Genomic DNA, 20,338 nt, shown 5'->3' with positions numbered 1-20,338 from the left:
TTGTGTACCGTTCTGGTCACCGCATTATAAGAAGGATGTGGAAGCTTTGGAAAGGGTGCAGAGGAGATTTACTAGGATGTTGCCTGGTATGGAGGGAAGCTCTTACGAGGAAAGGCTGAGGGACTTGAGGCTGTTTTCCTTAGAGAGAAGAAGGTTAAGAGGTGACTTAGTTGAAACATATAAAATAATCAGAGGGTTAGATAGGGTGGATAGGGAGAGCCTTTTTCCTAGGATGGTGACGGCAAGCACGAGGGGGCATAGCTTTAAATTGAGGGGTGAAAGATATAGGACAGATGTCAGAGGTAGTTTCTTTACTCAGAGAGTAGTAAGGGAATGGAACGCTTTGCCTGCAACGGTAGTAGATTCGCCAACTTTAGGTACATTTAAGTCGTCATTGGACAAGCATATGGACGTACATGGAATAGTGTAGGTTAGATGGGCTTGAGTTCGGTATGACAGGTCGGCACAACATCGAGGGCTGAAAGGCCTGTACTGTGCTGTAATGTTTTATGTTAATACAGTGAAAAGTATATGTGTAACCCCTTACAGTGCCATCTTAGGTACAAAGGTACCTAGGTACAGCATCTTTAGTTCCAAGATCTTAGAAAATAGAGAAAATAAAATGTCCAGCGTTGTAGAAATAGAAGGCCAGAACAGCAGTCTTCCAACACAGGCTGCACTTGGCTCCGAGCTTCCAGCCCACCCTTCCTCCAGACTGTGCCAGACCCTGGCTCCAGACCATGCCAGGGTTCACCTTGAGGATCATGAGGCCCTGAGATCGCTCCAGACCGCTATGTGAGGATGCCATGCTGGGAACTGCCCCTCCACGACTGGAGGCCATCACAGGAGGCTGCTACACCAGGCAGTGTGGTCACCGTATTAGACCAGGAGGCCACCATGGGTGGCCTGACGGGTAATATTTTCACGCAGAGGGTGGTGCGTGTATGGAATGAGCTGCCAGAGGAAGTGGAGGAGGCTGGTACAATTACAACATTTAAAAAGCATGTGGATGGGTATGTGAATCAGAAGGGTTTAGAGGGATATGGGCCCAATGCTGGCAAATGGGCCTAGGTCAGGTTAGGATATCTGGTTGGCACAGATGAGTTGGGCCAAAAGGGTCTGTTTCCTTGCCGTATAATTCTATGACTCTAAGTGGATGATAGACAGTTTGAGGGCCTTCTTCATTAAAGTTCCTTCTAATTCTAGCTATTCTTACAAAGGCTGATTGCTGTAAATGCATTTTTTAAACCAGAGCAGAAGCCTATTAAGCATAGGAGCAATAGTAGGCTATTCAGCCCATTGAGTCTTCTCTGTGATGCTGATCTGATAATCCTCAGCTCCACTATCCTGTTTTATTTACCATAACTCGTAATTCCTTAACTGATTTTTTAAAAATCTGTTGCATTCTGCCTCGGATATCTTCAATGACCAAGACCCCACAACCCTCTGCAGTAGAGTATTCCACAGAATCACATACCCTCAGAGGAGAAATTCCTCATCTCTGTCTGAAATATGTTGCCCCTTATCCCGAGATAATGCCTCTGGTCCTAGACTCTCCCAGAAAAGGAAACAACCTTTCCACATTTTGCCTCAGCATCCCAAGAATCTTATTCATTTCAACAATGTCACCTTTGATTTATATCATCTTCAATGAGGACAGGCCAACACTCTCAGCCTGTCCCCATAAGAAGATCCCTCCATACCCAGAATCAATCTATTGAGCCTTCTTGGATATCCTCCAATGTTAATACAACTTTCCCTAGATAAGAGGACCACAACTGTTCACACATTTATTTTTCCTCCTTTCTTCTTGACGATGTTCTGAAGGCATTGCCTCAGTGTGAACCTGAACTCTAGGCCTCAGCATGGAGCTGGTATGGCGATCTCTTGGCCCAGTGTGGTGGTCTCTCGGTGGACCCAGTGAGACAGCCTCTCAGCCGACTGAGCGTGGCAGTCTTTCGGAGGCTAGTCCTCAATGTGGACTTCCAGCCTCGGTGATTCTAGAGCAGTCTCCTGGCCTTGAGAGCCTAGAGGTGAAGCCCAGTGCAGTCTGGGGTCAGCATACCAGTCCGGGCTGGTTGGAAGGACTGTTGTTCTGAACTTTCTATTTTTTTATGTTTCTGATTTATTCTTATGATCTGAAACGCTGCACCTTTATCTCTACATTGTTCTAATTTTCTTCCCCTTAAGAATTTGCACTTAAGAATCTGTACCTAAGTATCTTTGTGGCTAAGATAGCGCCATATGTGTGACTTGTAACTTTTTGTTGTACTCACTTGATTATATGTGACACTAAAGCAAATTCTAATATTCTGAGTGTGCTCTAACTAGTTTCGTAAGCACTTCACTAGTCTAATATTCCATTCCCCTTGAAATAAAGGCCAACATTCTATTTGTCTTCCCTGATAGCTGCTAAACCTTATGTTAGCTTCTTTGATTCATGCTATGTGTAGTGACTGTAATGAGATCCAATCAGGTCCAATCAGGGAGCCCTGGCTGACAGATGGAAACTAGAATTGCAGGGGTTCCGTTCATTCTTGGAGATATCTGCGACAATGTTGTGTACTACGCATGCGTGAATAAACGGTGACTTTGTTTGGGGTTACCAGCCTTTGCAGCGTTATTTCAGTGAGGAGCCCCAATTCTCCCTGCCCTGCAGCTTTCTGTAGCCTTTCCCCATAGGAAAAATATTCAGATCCTATATTTCCTACAAATGCTCATAGACTTACACATTCCCCCACATTTTACACCATCTTCTACATTTTTGTCCATTCTCTTAACCCATTTATAATCCTCAACTTATTGTACCATCCTCACCAGTTGCTTTCCCACCAGTTTTTGTGTCATCCACAAATTTGGCTATAGTACCTTCACTTGCTCTCCTTCAAGTCATTAATATATATTGCACTGTGACACCAGCACTGATTCCTGTAGAACACTACTAGTTACAGGTTGCCATCCTGAAAATGTACCCCTTACCTTAACTATCTGTCTTCTACTAGTTAGGTAACTCTCCATCCCTGCTAATAACCAATCCATAGCACCATGGGATCGTTTCATATTAAGTTGCCTTAAGTCTAACACCTTATTGAACACATTTTGGAATACCAAATATATTAGCTCTACTGGTTCTCCTGGATATAACCTGCATGTTACGTTCTCAAAGAACTCAAATAAATTTAAGTCTGATTTCCCTTTCATGAAGTAATGTTTATTCTAATTGATTTTATTATGTATTCACGGTTGTAGAGCTCTACAGCATGGAAACAGACTTTTCAAGCTAATTAGTCCATGCTGACCATATATCCTGAATTAATCTACTCCCTTTTGCCAGCATTTGGCCCATATCTCTCTAAACCCTTCATATTCATGTACCCATCCAGATGACTTTTAAATGTTGCAATTGTACCAGCCTCCACCATTTCTTCTGGCAGCTCATCCTATATATATATGATACCATCTGTGTGAAAAAGTTACCCCTCAGCCCCCTTTTAAAACTTTCCCCTCTCACCTTAAACCTATGCCCTCTATCTTTGGACTCCCTTACCCTATGGATCTTGTCTATTCACCCTATCCATGCCCTTCATGATTTTATAAACCTCTATAAGGTCACCCCTCAGCCTCTGATGCTCCAGGGATGAATGCTCTTTACAATAGACTCTAACAATTTTCCACGATGGCTGTTCAGCTAACTGACCTACAGTTGCCTGTTCTTGATTGCCGCCCTTTTTGAATAAGGGCATTATATTGGCAGCATTCCGATCATCTTGGAATTTTTCCAGACTCTAAATATTCCTCGAGTGCTACTCTGACTGTGCTACATCTTTAGCTACTTCCTTTATATTCCTGGGATATACCCCATCAGGTCCAGGGGATTTATCATCTTTTAGCCCCCATTAGTTTTGTATTATTCTTGCTCAAGTGACATTAATTGTGTTTATTCCAACCTCCAACCCCTACCTTTATCCTGAGATAGTGAAAACCGGTGACGCTGGAGTCTGAGATAAGACAATGTGGAGCTGGAGGAACACAGCAGGCCAGGCAGCATCAGAGGAGCAGGAAAGCTGATGTTTCAGGTCGGGACCCTTCTTCGTAAATGTCAGTTTTCCTGCTTCTCTGATGCTGCCTGGCCTGTTGTGTTCCTCAAACTCCACTATGTGTTATCTCCATCTTTAGCCTCTTTTTTGTTTGTATTTTTGGAATGCTTTTATTGTCCTTTACTACAAAAGCTGATGCAAAGTGTCAGCTCTGCATTATGACTACCCCATCATTGTAATATTGCAAAATATTTCACAAATAATGAATTCATTTCTTTAGGAAAATGCTGCAGCCAAATTGTGCAGAGTATGATCCCACCAATAACAATCAGAAACCCTGTGGACGATGCTCGTTTAAATATTGTTGGGTGCCAAACTTCCTCCCCTTTCCCTCTTTCGAAGTGTAGTTCCTTAATAATGTAGGAAATATAGCAGCCAATTTGTACATGTGAAATTCCCACAATGTGATATTACTAGGCAATGTTTTGCAATAACTATGGACCAGAACACCACAGATAACATGCCAGATCTTTGAGATAATGTGGAGTTCAAAAGCTGTTCCAAGCAGCTTAACATCTCCTCTAAAAGTCAGCATCCCACACAACACTGTGAGCGAAGCACAATACTGTGAATACTGCGAATGAAGATGAAGTACTGGAGAAACTCAGCAGGTATTGAGAGAAACATTTTGAGTCTGATATGACTTGCTCAGTTCTGAAGAACTGTATCTGATTATTAACTCTGTCTCTCTACCTACAGACAGCCAAGGTCCTCCAGCATGTCCACGCCCCCAGAGTTACCCTGGTGTGCCAAAATAAATTTCCACACTCAACCAGATTTGAACCTAAAGCCTGAGTGGCAAAGTTGAGACACCTATTGAACCACAGCTGCTTTCATTTTGAAAGAATTATTTTACAATAGCAGGGCCCCTCTTGTGCCTTAGTGGTAGTGTCCCTACCTCTGGACCAAGATGCCAGGGTTCAAGTCTGTTCCAGACACGTGTAGTAATATCTCTGAAAAGATTGATTAGGAAAAGTAAGCTAATTTAAAAAAAAGTAGTGGGGGCCCTCATGTGGCTCAGTGGTAGTGTTCCTATGCCTGGACCAAGAAATCTAGACTCAAGTACCCCCCGCTCCAGAAATGTGTAATAACATCTCTGAATAGGTTAGTTAGTATTTTTTTTAATTCTGTCAAGGAGCAGGCCCATGTGTTCTCCTTCTATAAAGACATCGTAGTTAAATTTGACCACCTCAGAATATTTCCATTGTCCTCCAGCTAAACAGTTAGCAAAAGGGATTAAATGTGTTCTATGTTTTAAATTGTCATTGCGAATCTGATTTCTCTGTGGAACAGCGGTAGCATCATTACCACAGCACCTCGGGGCCCTTGGTCAAGTTCCAGAGGTGCACCATTACATGCCTGAACAGTTTAGTGAAGAAAAAGCCAAGAAGCGGAATTAGAACAGAAGCAACAAGTCAGGCAGCTTTGCTGGTCAGAGAAAGCTGTGTCAATGTTTCGGATACAGTGATTTGTCCAGAAGAAGAGTCACTGGGCTCAAAATATTAACTGCTTCTTTCCCCATAGACAGTGCTGCACCTGCTGAGATTCTTCAGCGATTTCTGCTTTTGTTTCAGATTCCCAGCATCCACACTTCTTTGTTTTTGGTTTCCTGACAAACGAACTTTAGATGGCTTTCTATTCCAGGTGGAACACACGAACAACCAGATACAGTATTCTGAATGGTGCAGTGATTACAGTAGTCCTCTCACAAATTCTGCTTGCAGCCTTTACATATTTGCTAATTGATCTGCTCAGAGATGTTAATATGCACCTCTAGGACTTGAACCTAGCCGTCGTGGCTCATAGGCAGGGAACCACCACGAGGTCCCTTCTCCTCAGTGGAGCAGACCCTTCAATCCAACCCATCCATGCCAACCAGATATCCTAACTGATCCAGTCCCATTTTTCAGCATTTGGCCCATATCCCTCTTAAACCCTTCCTATTCATATACCAATCCAGATGCCTTTTAAATGTAATTGTAATCACCTCCACCACTTCCTTCACATGTTATGATATGGAATATAATCGCTACAACATTCAACCCATCACATTCACACTGACACCCTCAAATGCGGCCTCACTGCCTACATGTCTGAGCTTATTTGCCATGGCTAATCTACTTAACCTGCACATCTTTGGACTATGGGAGGAAACCAGAGCACCTGGAGGAAACCCAAACAGACACAGGGAGAATGTGCAAACTCCGCACAGACAGTCGCCCGAGGTTGGAATCAAACCTGGGCCCCTGGCGCTGTGAGGCTGCAGTGCTAACCACTGAGTCACTTTGGCTCAGCTGGTGCCATGCACACACCACCCGCTGTGTGAAAAAGTTGCCCCTTCAGTCCCTTTTTATATCTTTCCCCCCTCTCACCTTAAACTTGTGCCCTCTATGGTTTTGGACTCCCCTACCCTGACCTTGTATATCCTCAGGCTTTTTGGTTTGAAGACACTCCATCGCCCGCAATCCGGACTGTGTCTCTAGTTGTTCCATAGTCCTGTTGCATAAGTGCGCACACACACACAGATACAATCGTTAATAACTGGTGCCACGATCAGGAGTGATCTCCTGCAGTTAAAGAGGCGTGATCTGTGTCTGCCACGTGATAGCTAGGGAACCCTGAAAGAAGTTAAAGGTGACAGGCTTGCAACACACACACACAGATAGATTGCCTGTAGACTGCCAGGGGGACTGAGCGCTGCTACAATGGGTGAGCTGACAGAGGCTGACAAAGCGAACATCCGTGCAGTCTGGGAGAAATTGGCTGCGGATCCTGAGGGAAACGGCAGGACTGTGGTCCTGAGGTGTGTATGATCTCCAGCTTTTTAATTTTCATCCCCACGGCTGCTTTCTGCCAGCACTGTTTGCTTCCTTTCAATCTCACAGGCATTTCTATTAGCTGGGCGCTAATGGATTCCGTCTAGTACATCTGATAATTAGGCTCTATTTTTAGCGACGCTGCTTTAAGGAGCTGTTATGACCGCTGCGAACACAGAGCTGTGCAAACATTTGAAATAAAACGTGCAAGCTTAACTGTTAGGCAAAAACAACACACACTGGAAATCCTCAGCAGGTCAGGTCGCACCTGTGCGGAGGTGCAAGTTCTGATCAAAGCTCATTATTTGAAACAGGAGCAAATTTCAGTCTGTTCAAAACCCACGAGAATGCGCAGAATTAAAATCCAGGGTCTAAGTCTGTCTTTTCCCGAGATCTTCTGTCTTTTGTTTTGAAAGATATGAAATAACTGCACTTATCATAAAGAAGTGGATGCACTGTCCAGTATCTCACTAATAATTACTTCATTGAAAATATTTATTAACACCTCTTGTAGGCAGAGATCCAGGCGTTTAGAAATATTGAAAACTTTTTTAAGAAAATTGCTTCCAGATTGGTGAGCCAACAAATCAGAAGTTCTCAGCTGCAACATCAATACTTCTGAAATTACTGCAGCCCAGTAAGAATTATTTATTTTAAGGGAAATATTAAGATGTCTCTCTCAGTTGTCCCGTGTCTTGCAGAATCAATGCTAACCTTCATGCTGTGTGGTTTTAACGGACATGTGTGGTTCATTATGGGTCGCGAGTTAAAAATCTACAGGTGACCTTCCAAACCTGGTTGTTATTCTGATCGGGAAATTGTTTCCTTTTTTAAAAAAAAATCTACACGCTGGAAAGATATTTGTGATTAAATGCACAAAATAAGTAAACTATAAGCAGCTAAACAATGTAAAGTCAGCATGCTGGGTGGTAATGGAAGCTAAATGTTTGTGGTTTAACAGTAGCAATTAGCATATAGTCACAAAGTTGCCGTAGACGTTTAGGAATGGAGCAACTGGTGGTGAGTTTACCTGAGCATCGACCGGGTCTCAGACAAGGGACAGGGTTGAGAAGGCAATGCCTTGATGGTAACCCCAGACAGCGCAGGCATTGACCCACGCCGTTGGCGAACTGAGGTGTGGTGACCCACAGGTTGAAACGCACTACCAGTTGCCTATCGCTGTGAGACAGCAGCTCTGTGCGCCTCGGGCACTGTGATGTGGAGGTGCCGGTGTTGGATGGTGAGTGGGGGGGAGCGAACAAAGTCAGAAATCACACGACGCCAGGTTATAGTCCAACAGATTTATTTGAAAACACAAGCTTGGGAAGCACAGCTCCTTCGTCACTTCGCCTGAGGAAGGGGCATCATTTCAAAAGCGTATGATTTCAATTTGGACAATAACCTGGTGTCCTATGACTTCTGACTCTGGGACTATGATAGTTTTTTTTAAAGTGTCCAGTATATAGCACTTCAGCTGTTAACAACTTAATGTTTAGCCTCCTTGTACTAGTGCGGTGGAGCTGGAAGCAGAGACATACCATTAATTGTAACTGGAAGAAATCTGACCTGTCACGTGTATTACTACTGTCTTAGTACATGAATTACATTCAGCAAGTGATTAGGAAGGAAAATGGGTGATTGTTGTTTATTGCAACAAGAATGAAATCTAAATGTAGAAATATTTTGCTGCTGCTGAATAGAGTTTGGAGAGGCTACACCTGGTGCCCAATTTTGGTATTATTTAAGAAAGGATGTGCTTACAATGGAGGCAGTTCAGAGTAGGTTCACTTGATTGGTACCTCCGGTAGGGAGAGATGGTTTAATCAGGGAAAGTTGAATAGGCTGGACCTGTATTTATTGGAGTTTCAAAGAATGAGAGATGGTCCTGATGGCTATTGACAAGATGGAGTTGATTGGCTGTTTCCTGTTGTGGGTGGGCTAGAACTAGGGAACAGTTTAAAAATCAGGGGAGTTTCATCTAAGATTGAGATGAGGAGGAATATTATCTCTGAGAGTCATCCGTGGTAGAGGCAGTCATGTTAAGGCAAAGGTAGATTCATTCCTGATAAACAAAGATGTCAATAGTTATAGACTTGAGTCCACTGTCAGATCAGCCATAATTTTATTGAATGGTGGGGAAGGCTAAAGGGGATGAATGGCCTAATCTGCTCTTACTTTGTACATTCACATGCTATGTTTGAATATTCTCCTACCACAGAGTGTTCACCCCAGTGAATGTTCTGTTGGAATTTTGCAGCTAATATTCAATCCAATTCTTTCCATTTTTCTAATGTTAAGCACATATTTCCCTAGCATTCCGTTTCTAAATATCCAGGTCTTTCTCCATGTGTTTCTCGCTCCCATTAGGCATTAGCTTTCACTGCTTTCACTTCCACCCAAATTGATCTCAATAGCTTTTCTTGTCTTTTGTAATCCTCCGAATCTAACTTTCTTGTCTGCTCATACTACATTTCTCACTGTCTTTACTGATGCTGTTCCACTCTGTCTTCTGTAATTGACATCTTCCTCCAGGAACCACATCCTCTGCAAATCCACACTCTGACTTTACTGAGCTGCTCTCTTCTGCTGTCAACACCCCACAGTATTACAGAAGCACATCAAGTAAAACAGCTCAGTATAGTGCCGCACTATTACTTCAGCCTCGACAATTGGTAAGTTTCGTTTCCTTCCCACAGAAAACTTATGATAAAGAACAATAGATTTATAACCTGTCAATAAACAATTTCATTGTCCACCATGGCCTAACATGAGTTGGAATCTCATTCATAGTTACATAGCTGTATAGATAATCAAAATCATGTCTGCTAATTTAATAATGAGTTCTGCCTTATAATATCTGTGTTGAACATTGCTTAATCTGCACTATGCAGCTTAATCTTTCAGTCTCTATGCTTTATTCAATGCCACCATTGTAGCACCCATTATTTTAACATATATCAACACAGTTAAGGCACTCAGCTTCCCGAGCCTATTCTGTCAACCAGTTTGATCATGGCCAATCTATATGTTCAGCTCTTTACCTGTTATTATACCATATCCCTTGACATTCTCAGAAAGAAGGTGGAGTCACTATTGACTTTGTCTGCAGTGATCTAGGTGCTCAGCGAAACAAAGCAAATCAAATAAAAGCAAAGCAGTGTGGATGCTGGAAATCTGAAACAAGCACTCAGAATGCTGAAGAACCTCAGCAGGTCTGGCAGTATTCATGGAGAGAGAAACAAAGTTGATGTTTCACATCTTCGAGTCAGTTCTGAAGAAGGATGTTGCCCGAAGGTTTGAGTTATAAAAAAAAGGCTGGATAGGCTAGGACTATTTTCACTGGAGCGTAGAAGGGATAGGCCATTTAGAACAGAGTTGAGGAGAAACTTCTTCACCCAGAGAGTGGTGGATATGTGGAATGCTCTGCCCCAGAAGGCAGTGAAGGCCAAGTCTCTGGATACTTCCAAGAAAGAGATAGATAGAGCTCTTACAGATAGTGGAATCAAGGGATTTGGGGATAAGGCAGGGACCGGATACTGATTGTGGATGATCAGAATGAATGGTGGTGCTGGCTCGAGGGGCTGAATGGCCTACTCCTGCACCTATTGCCTATTGTCTGTAGGAGGCTGAAAGGTGGCCTTATAGGGATTTATAAAATCATGACGGGTACAGATAGAGTTAATGGTAGTTGTCTTTTCCCTAGGATGGGGATTTCAAGACCGGGGGCATGTTTTTAGGGTGAGAGGAGACAGATTTAAAATAGACGTGAGGAGCTTTTTTTTTTACACAGAGGGCGGTTTGTGTGTGGAATGATCTTCCTGAAGAAATTGTTGGATGTAGGTGCAATTGCAACTTTTAAGAGACATTTACAAAAGCTTACAATTATAATGTTTAAAATACATTTGGATAGATACATAAATAGGAAAGGTTTGGAGGGAAATGGGCTGGGAACAAGCAGGTGGGACTAATTTAGTTTGGGATTGTGGACAGAAGGGTCTGTTTCCATGCTGTCTGACTCTATGACTGAGAGCCACACCAGGCTGGAAACATTTAACTCTGTTTTTCTCTCTGCACAGATGCTGCTGGACCTGTTGGATTTCTCAACAATTGTCTGTGTTTAGTTCTTTTGAAAAACAGCTCAATCTAACATTGAAATATGGTAGCATGTGAGATGAACTCAGTTTTTTAGATTCACATTCTGACATATGCGTGATGGGCTCAGTGCTGTGTTTCTCTGATTCATGGGATAAAGGCATGACTGGCTGGGCAACATTCATTTCCCATCCATGTTTGCCCATGAGAAGGTGGTGTTCAGCTGCTTACTTGAGCCACTGTAGTTCTTATGGTGTAGAGACACCCACAAAGCTGTTAGGAAGGGAGGTCCAGGACTTTGTGCTATATCATTGTTCTTTTATTGTTGCTGTATCAACATTTGGTTCAATGAATGTTTGCTTGGCTCTTTCCATTGAGTAATAAAAAACAGGAGCTCAATAGGAGTGCAATTCTGATAGTACTCCAAGAGCGTGAGAGTGTGCTAGTTATTCCATGATACTGCTGAAACATCAATGTGTATTAATGTCAGATAAAGACTGTAATCAGTTCAGATCGATGAAAATGTAAATGAAGGAGTTGTTTATATTTCTTGGAGCATTTCAAAGAATTATATCACGTTTCTGTCAATCTTTTTAACAGAGAGTCAGACCTGTACGTTTTACTTCAATAACTTGGAGTGCTGTGACCTGAATTCACACTCACTTCAAGATATCTTTGCACTTTTGACACTTGGGTGGGGGATTATTTTTTGGGAAGTAGGTATTCCTGCCCTCCCGCCCAGACAGTAGAACGAGGAACACCTTCCTGTAGCTCATTTAACTCACAGATCAGATAATTCCTCCAGAGTGGAAGCAGGCCATTCACCCATCGAGTGTACACTGACCCTCTGAAGAGCATCTCATCCAGACCTAGCCCCCACCCTATCCCTGCATTTCCCATGGCTAACCCAGTTAACCTGCATATCCCTGGACACGACAAGGCAATTTAGCGTGGCCGATCCGCCCTAACCTATGCATTGTTGGACTGTGGGAGGAAACTGGGGTGCCTAGAGAATCCCACATTGCACACAACACAATGTTGCAAATTTGATCAATTATACAAGATGATAACAGCCTATTTTGAGTTGTATATAAACAGTCTCAAGTGATATGAAATTACTTGGATGGTTTAGTTGCTAGGACATTAAATTTACTGCTTCAGGACTAATGAGGACAGATATGAAATGAGTTTTAATTCACCATTCCCTGTTTTGCACTATTGCTTCATGTCAATATATATAACTTTGAGAAAATACTCAGTACATACCTAGTACCTTTTCCCTCATCTAATTTTGCTAATTGACTCCTCTGCTACATGTTTCCTGTTACATTATGTGTGACACTATATACCTATATCAATGACCCTCTTTATAACCCATCCACCAAATGTAATGCTATAAATTCTTTTTGTTCTAACCTGCCATCCAGGTAATTGTCATTACCCTATTGTAACCTAGCTATTAGAATTACCTTCCTTCCTATCTCACATGAATAGGCCAAACAGAAGCAGACTAAGACTAGGCTTCCTACTAATCTCAGATAAAGCTCTTATCAGTGCGTCACAAGTTCTTCAGCGTTAGATAAATTATTATTGGTCACCAGCCTTAATCGTCTAACATTTGGACCTTTGTCAAAACTGCTGTAAAAGTATATAGTAATTTTTAATCCACTGGATAGCCATTAAACAGCGTTAGTTACCACTTTAAAAAATTGTAGTAGATTGGCGTAAAATCCTTTCTTTTGCTTCTCTATTTGAAGATGTGTTGAATATAATCAGCTATTGCTTTCCTCCTTGATAATGATTAATTTCAACATCGTCATATTTTGGCTAGAGATTAAAAAAATCTGATTTCTGGAAGACTTGCTGATTTTTGTCTTTTTCTTTTGGGTTCAAAATAAGAAACATTCTATTTTGGTTAAAAGAATGCTCAAAATGTTGTTATCTTTAGGATCATAGGGTAATTACAGCGCAGAAGGAAACCATTTGGCCAACTGTGTTTGTGCCAGCTCACAGCAGGAACATCTCAATTAGTCCATCTCTCCCGTCCTTTCCCTAAAGTGCTGTCATCTTTTTTTCTTCAGATGACTAGTCAGTTATCTTTTACTGGCCCCAATTGAATCTGTCTCTGTCATACACTCATTCCCAATTCTAAATACTCACCACACAATAATTGTTTTTCCCTGGGCAGCAACAGTCTGGGGCTGACTGGCTGATTGATGTTACCTCCATCTGTCTTAAAGGTACGTTTTATTTTCTTTCCTTTATTCATTCTTGGGAAGAGGACATTGCTGGCCAGCATTTATTGCCCATCCCTAATTGCCCAGAGAGGTTTAAGAGTCAACCACATTGCTGTGGGCCTGGAGTCACATGTAGGCCAGACCAAGTAAGGATGGCATTTTCCCTCCCTAAAGGACACTAGTGAACTAGATGAGTTTTTCCGACAGACGACAATGGATTCAGGGTCATCGTTAGATTCTTAATTCCAAATTTTTTAATATTGAATTCAAATTCCACTGATCAACATTGCAGCAATAATGCCACGAGGCATTGCCTCCCATTTTGCTCAGTGCTAGGGGGAGCAGATGGAGTTTGACACTGAGGTTAAGATTCCATTCAGCAGCTAAAGCTGAGGCAGCATTAAAAGATGTGCTGCTACAATGGAGTGGGTCTTTCAGGGGAGTTCGATGTGTTTGAGGTGGTCTGGCTTAGATAGTGACAATTGGTACGAATTCTCAGGTTCGACTTGTGGACCCATCTTCCTAGTCTGCCCTTAATCTGGTTGTCCAGATTTTTAGTGGAATGTTAAAACTTGTCCCTATTGCATTGTTCTCAAAATCGACTTCACTGCTGGATCTCGGGCTGTCAGTGGGAACAGTTTTCCCATGACTGTTCTGCCCAGGCCCCTTGTAATTTTGAACAGCTCAGTCAAATCTCTTCTTAATCCCTTCTGCAGTAGGAACAGACAGAGCTTTTCCAACCCATCTGCATAGTCATATGTCCCTGGAGCCATTCTCTTGAATCTTTTCAGCGTCTCCTCTAATGTCTTTATATTCTTTCTAAAGTGTGCTGCTCAGAATTGAACGCTGTACTTTAGTGAAGTCAGAGCCAATGTTTTGTACAAAGTTCGTTGTAACTTCTGTGTTTTTGTCCTGTTGTAAAGCCTAAGGTTCTCTACGTTTTATTTAGCAATTTCTCAACCTTTAATCACTTATGCACATATACCCCCAAGCCCTTCTGCTCCTGCATCTCCTTTAGAATTGTAACCTCCAATTCACATTGCCTCTCTTTGTTCTTCCTTTCAAAATGTATTGCTTCACACTTCTCTGTGTGAAATTTCATCCACTTGTCTGTCCATTCTCCCTATGTTCTCTTGAAGTCTGTCATTACCCACATTATGGTTCACAATTTCAAGCTTTGCATCAGCTGTACATTTCGAATCTCTGCCCTGCACGCTGAAGTATAGGTCATAAAATATATATCCGTTGTTAATACTTTTCAAATATCTTTCTCTTGCACAAATCAGATTGTTCACGGATTACCCTGAGACGAAAAAGTACTTTAAGCATTTTAAGAACATTTCAACCCAGGAAGAAATGCAAAACTCCGCTCAGATCAAAAGACATGGCAAGACTGTGATGAACAAACTGACCAGCATCTTTGAAAAACTGGATGATTGGGCTGCAGTCTGCTGCATCCTGGATACCATGGCAGAAAGGCATGTTTTTGTACATACAGTGGAGGTATACAACTTTCAGGTAAGTCTCCAGTTAATGTGGTATGTTTTTTTTTCTTTGTTGTTTCTCTGAATTTGCGTTCAGTATTTTATGTATTTTAAGGAAAACAACGCTGGCAAACCTCCATTATAGGTTTTGATGAGGTAATGATATCTCTAATACCTGCAAGTCACAGTGTAAATAGTAAACTACAGCCAGAGTAAGTCAAAATATCAGAATGTTTAATTGAAAATCCCGGATAAAGCATATAGATATTTTTAATGATCCTGCTCATTAAGAAATGGAGCACTTTGGAGCAGGTAGGACGTGAACCCACTGGGGACACTATCAAGGTGTCACAAGATCTTGGAAAATGCTTGGTCAGCTTAAACAGATGTTATGCTCTGGATGTTTTTCCAAGTAAACCTGTTCAGAGATATTATTCCAAACCTCTGGGAGTAGGTGGGACTTGAACCTGGGCTGCCTGGTGAAGATGTAGCAATATCACCACAGTAACATGGGAGTTCTTTCTGATCAATCATATATGGTTGTTGAAGAAAATTTTCATTTCCTCTTTGGTAAATCAGTGCTACAAATAAAACCTAGAATCATAGAATCCCTGCAGTATGGAAACAGGCCATTTGGCCCAACAAGTCCATTCCATCCGTCTGAAGAACATCCCTCCTGACCCATTCTCCTATCTGTGCATTTCTCATGTCTAACCCACCTAACTTAAACATCCCTGGGCACTATGTGCAATTTAGCATGGCCAATCCACTTACCCTGCACATTTTTGGACTGTGGAAGGAAACCGGAACACCCGGAGGAAACCCACGCAGACATGGGGAGAATCCCCACAGACAGTCGCCTGAGGGTGGAATTGAACCCAGGTCCTTGGTGCTGTGAGGCAGCAGTGTCCTGGTGTAGAAAAATTCTAGTTTCAATTTGGAGGTAAGCTGGAAAATAATAGATTTATAATTGTTTGGAGAATAAAAAATATCTAGGAATGATCACATGACAGGAGCTGAGTGGGTTTTGGGTCGTTCACAGAATCCCAATAGTGTGGAAGCAGGTTATTGACCAGTTGAATCCACCTCGAGCCCCCAAAAAGCATCCTACCCAGACTCGCCCCCCCCCCACCCCCCCACACCCCCGACCCATCTACATTCACGTGGCTAATCCACTGAGCCTTCATATCCGTGGGCACAGCAGGGCAATTTAGCATGGTCAATCCACCTAACCTTTGCATCTTTGGACTGAGGAGGGAAACCCATGCAGATACAGAGAGAACAGGCAAACACCACACACAGGAAGTCACCCAAGAGTTGAACTGAACCCAGGACCACCCTGGCACTGTGAGGCAGCAGTGTCAATCACTGAGCCACCGTGCATATTAAATAGACAATGCAAAATGTGAATCGTTTACATTGTTTTGAAAATGTAATCACTGCCAAATTGTGCATACTATGCACTACATCTGAAAGTATCCAATTAACTTGGTTTACTTGAGCGCTGAGTTCCTTCTCATTACCAGTGCAATCTACATAATTGCCTGCATTGCATGATTAACTAGATTCTACGATAACATTATATAGCAATTCACGTATGTTATGATTTTATACAGATGTGCTGAGCATAAAGAATATGAACAAATAGTGTTTTACAAAACCATTTAAGAATAATCCAAAATTTTCAACTTAATTCTGTGTTAGTAACATTTTTATGTTGACAACAAGCAATAATAAACTAGCAAGCCATTACAATAACAAATTAAAATGGACAGGCACAATTTTGATTTTAAAAAAACACAGTTGAGTTCAGAAGGATGCTTATGAGCTGCAGCAGTTAACTCTGCAAATAGGACACTCAACAGCAGAGGTTTTCGCACACACAAGGTACCAAAAACAGCAGGATATGGATACAGTTGAACAGCACCATAATTAATTGATTAAAGTACCTGCACCCCTAGGTCTCTTTGCTAGGCAACCCTCCCCAGAGCCTTACCATGCAATGTATAAGTCCTGCCCTGATTTGCCTTTCCAAAATGAAGCACCTCACTAAATTAAGTCCATCTGCCACTCCTTGGCCTGTTGGTCCATCCAATCAACATCCTGCTGAATTCTGAGATAATTTTGAATGTCCACTACACATCCACAAACACACAACTAAAGCTACTAAATTCACATCCAAATCGACTGAGTAAATGATGAAAAGCAGTGGATCCAGCACCGATCCTGTTCAGCCTGTGGACCTATATTCCCATCCTGCCCTTGTTTAGGTTGATCTTTATTGGAAGGTTGAAACTTCGGGGCTTCACCCTGTAGGTCAGATATCATGTCCCAGCTGGTACTACGTGCAGTGTGTATCAGCGAGGGCCTAGGATCTGCATGAACGTGCGATTTTCTATATTGTCAGCTTTGAGGTTGGACCTCCACATAATCCATTGGTTAAAGTAAGCTTTTTGGTTTGAAAATGTGTTGCATAATCCTGTTCAGCAATTCCAGCCCTGGGCCTCCATGTCCAATGGTGAACTCAAAATGTGTGATTGAAAGCAGCTCAAATATCAAAATTATATTTTAAAAAAGTTCACTTTCTTTGATACCCTTTAAGCCTAACACGTCCCATTGAATTCACTTTTATTTTTTCTACTCTTTCTTGTCTAGATTATATTTGATTTAATTGTTGCAATCATGGCCGAATCATTGGGAAGCACCTTTACACCAGAGATCCGTGAATCCTGGGTGAAGATCTTCAATATTATTTACCTTTATCTTGAGGAATGCTACAAGAAACACCAAACCACGCCCTAAATTAATGGCTTGTGGTTGCAAACACCTACTGCTCCAACCATCGATAAATGAATGATATTGTGTCTAAACAACTCTGTACTGCAATGACTATCACGATCAGCATTTGGATGGATCTGTTTGAGAACAATGATATTTTGACATTAAGAATGGGAGGAATAAATGATAATGTTGTGAAAAAAATTAAAAATATCCATTGATCGTCTACACTGTTAAATTATATAAAGTAAGGAATATTTTCTGCTTTATTTGAGCAATACCTTACTCAATTGGTCTGATTTTAGTTCTTGCATTTAGCCAGACAAAGTAAACATTACATCAATGAATAGAGGTGCTGGCCTGGTGGTATCATCACTGGACAGAGTTAATACAGAGAACCAGGCAATGATCTAGGAACCCAGGTTTGAATCCCACCATAGCAGATGGTGGAATTTGAATTCAATTAAAATCTGTAATTAAGAGTCTAATGATGACCATTAATTGTTTGTTGGGGGGGGCGGAATAATACAGTAGGTTCGCTAATATCCTTTTGGGAGGGAAACTGCCAGTCTTACCTGGGGCCTGGCTTACATGTGACTCCAGACCCACAGCAATGCAGTTGACTCTCACCTGCCCTCTGTGCAATTAGGGATGGGCAATAAATGCTGGCCTAGCCAGAGATGCCCACATTCCATGTCTTATTTTAGTTTTGTGGACCCTTTCAAAGACTCTCGGGAAATATGCCCTGTTTCAAAATATATAATTTTACTTTGAGGTTCATCTTCTTTCTTGACACATCCCACAACCCAATGCACCCAGTTATTTACCTCACTCCAACAATATTACAGTATCCTTCTACCTTAATCTTACACAAGGCTCATAAGTGCACAAGTAATATTGGGGCGAAGGTGGCAATCTTAGCCTTGGCTGAAGTTGAAAAATATCACTGCTTTCAAATAATCATTCTCTGTAGGAACAACTGGTTGATGTTTTTTTGAATGCAGCTGCTTTTTCTGGTTCCTCCTGGCAGGGGATTTTTGTTATGGTGTATTCCTGCTTGTCTGTCCTTGCACACCCTCACTTCAGCCACTCTGCGATTTCGATCAGCTAACTGTGCTCAGGTGGATCCCTCTTTCTCTACTTAGATCTCTAGAAGAGTTCTCCAACTTTTCAGCTCTGATTAAAAAAGTGAAATACTGATATTTGCTTTTCTGGATGTCACTTTTGAAGATTTCAATTCACTGTTGCAAGTTTAAGTCCTCTTCATTTGCCTTAATATAGGGTTTTCCGCACACAGCTTAGCAGTCTCCTTTCAAAGGTTACAGTTGCATTGATCTTCCATAGATCTTTACAGGTTTCCAAGGCAAACGGGAAAGAGGGCAGAATGTAGCATCTTATGAGTTTGATTCCTGGTTGCAAAGTGGAGTTTTTTCTCGTAACATCTTTGCAAAAATTACATGTGCGTCACATCTGCCGCCTTCCATTATCATTTAGACAAATGTAGCTACCTATTCTGCCAGGCACTGCAATCTTCATTCTAATTCCTGGTTACAATTCCAGATTTCTGGCCTGTCTTTCTTGTCACAATGGATGGAAGTTTGGGACAATCATGACATTAAACACTGAGCTAGTTAAGGAAGGCCACCTCTTAGCCCCCTGCCCCATTTTTTTTTTCCATTCTGCAACTTTGATTTATTGACAAAACCATTTATTATGAGAAAACCCAAATAGTCAAAAATGCAAATTTATACTTCCACTGACCTGATTTTCAGGCAAATTGCAAAATGAGTCAATGAAATGCTTTTGGAAATGTGAGTAAATGTAGTTTGAATCATATCCATGCATGGATGAACGAAAAATTACTATTTTTCAAGATTGTACCATGCAAGTTTGTATGTTATGCTGGATTTAAATCTTACTAATTTACTAAATGCTTACAATTAATACAAAATAATATTGTGCAATGATCCAACAAATGCATTTCTTACATATTAACTATCAATGTAGCAGCAGTCCAGATGTTTCTTTATATCAATTCCAGATATTTAATCATTTTTAAAATTTGCATTGTATTTTTCAAAACTATATTTAGCAACATTAATAAAACAAGAATATATAGTTTTAATCTGCCAGCCAAATTTGATTTATGGCCTTTGACATGTACGATTACAGTTCAAACAAACCTGTTGCCATGAGGGAACTTTTAAAAGTCTTCTATTTACTTCTTCAGTGCAATAAAATGTGTTGCTCATAATGTTTATTGTTGATTTACATTTAAAAAATTATTGTAGCGTTCTAAAGCATAGGTAGTCCTACTTAAGTCATAAAGCCAATCAATATGAATCAATAAAATTGTCCAAGAGCGAAATGAGATGACACTAGGATAAATGAAAGTCAAGGAAAATGTGCAAAATTAGTTTTAGTAATTCAAAGTAAAATAAGGGAAAAGAGAGTTAGGTTAAAGTAAGGGGAGTAATTTTAAAATGAAGTAATTAAGAAAGTAAAGAAGTCAGTGAGTAAGTAGGACTTGTTAAGTTTGAAACATGGCAGCTCAGCTCGGTTGAGTGGAATGCATGATTGTCATGTGTAGGTAGTCATGGACCCTACTGGTGTCATGGACAACCACATGTGTAGGAGCTAGGGAAGCTTAAGTCTGAACTCCATAGCTTGAACAGTGGCTGGAAACTTCATGTGGCTGAGAGTTACATGGATAGCATATTTAGAGAGTTGAGTCTCACCAAGCTCAACGGGTTGGAGTAAGGAAGGACCAGGGAGTCAAAAAGAATCAGGCAGGTATTGCAGGAGTCACCTGGGGTGTCACTCACATGTTGGTT

The 20,338-nt window shown here is 41.4% G+C and overlaps 1 protein-coding gene across 1 annotated transcript; it reads left to right on the top strand.

The window, feature by feature from the left end:
* The first annotated feature begins 6,706 nt into the window (after positions 1–6,706).
* Positions 6,707–19,750, top strand: LOC125462319 (cytoglobin-2-like). The gene is made up of 3 exons (XM_048552233.2): positions 6,707–6,900; positions 14,529–14,760; positions 17,382–19,750. Exons 1-3 carry the CDS (start codon positions 6,803–6,805, stop codon positions 17,526–17,528), a joined length of 477 nt encoding a protein of 158 aa, XP_048408190.1. The 5' UTR covers positions 6,707–6,802; the 3' UTR covers positions 17,529–19,750.
* The last annotated feature ends 588 nt before the right edge of the window (positions 19,751–20,338 follow it).

This window comes from Stegostoma tigrinum, chromosome 23 (assembly GCF_030684315.1).
Source record: "Stegostoma tigrinum isolate sSteTig4 chromosome 23, sSteTig4.hap1, whole genome shotgun sequence".
NCBI lineage: Eukaryota > Metazoa > Chordata > Chondrichthyes > Orectolobiformes > Stegostomatidae > Stegostoma > Stegostoma tigrinum.
Note: the sequence above shows the minus strand (reverse complement) of the source record. Positions and strands in the feature narration are given on the sequence as shown.

Coding starts and splice junctions, on each gene's coding strand:
- LOC125462319 (XM_048552233.2), top strand. CDS start 6,803: ATGGGTGAGCTGACAGAGGCTGACAAAGCGAACATCCGTGCAGTCTGG. Junction 6,901..14,528: donor GGCAGGACTGTGGTCCTGAG/GTGTGTATGATC, acceptor TGCACAAATCAG/ATTGTTCACGGATTACCCTG. Junction 14,761..17,381: donor TGGAGGTATACAACTTTCAG/GTAAGTCTCCAG, acceptor TTTCTTGTCTAG/ATTATATTTGATTTAATTGT.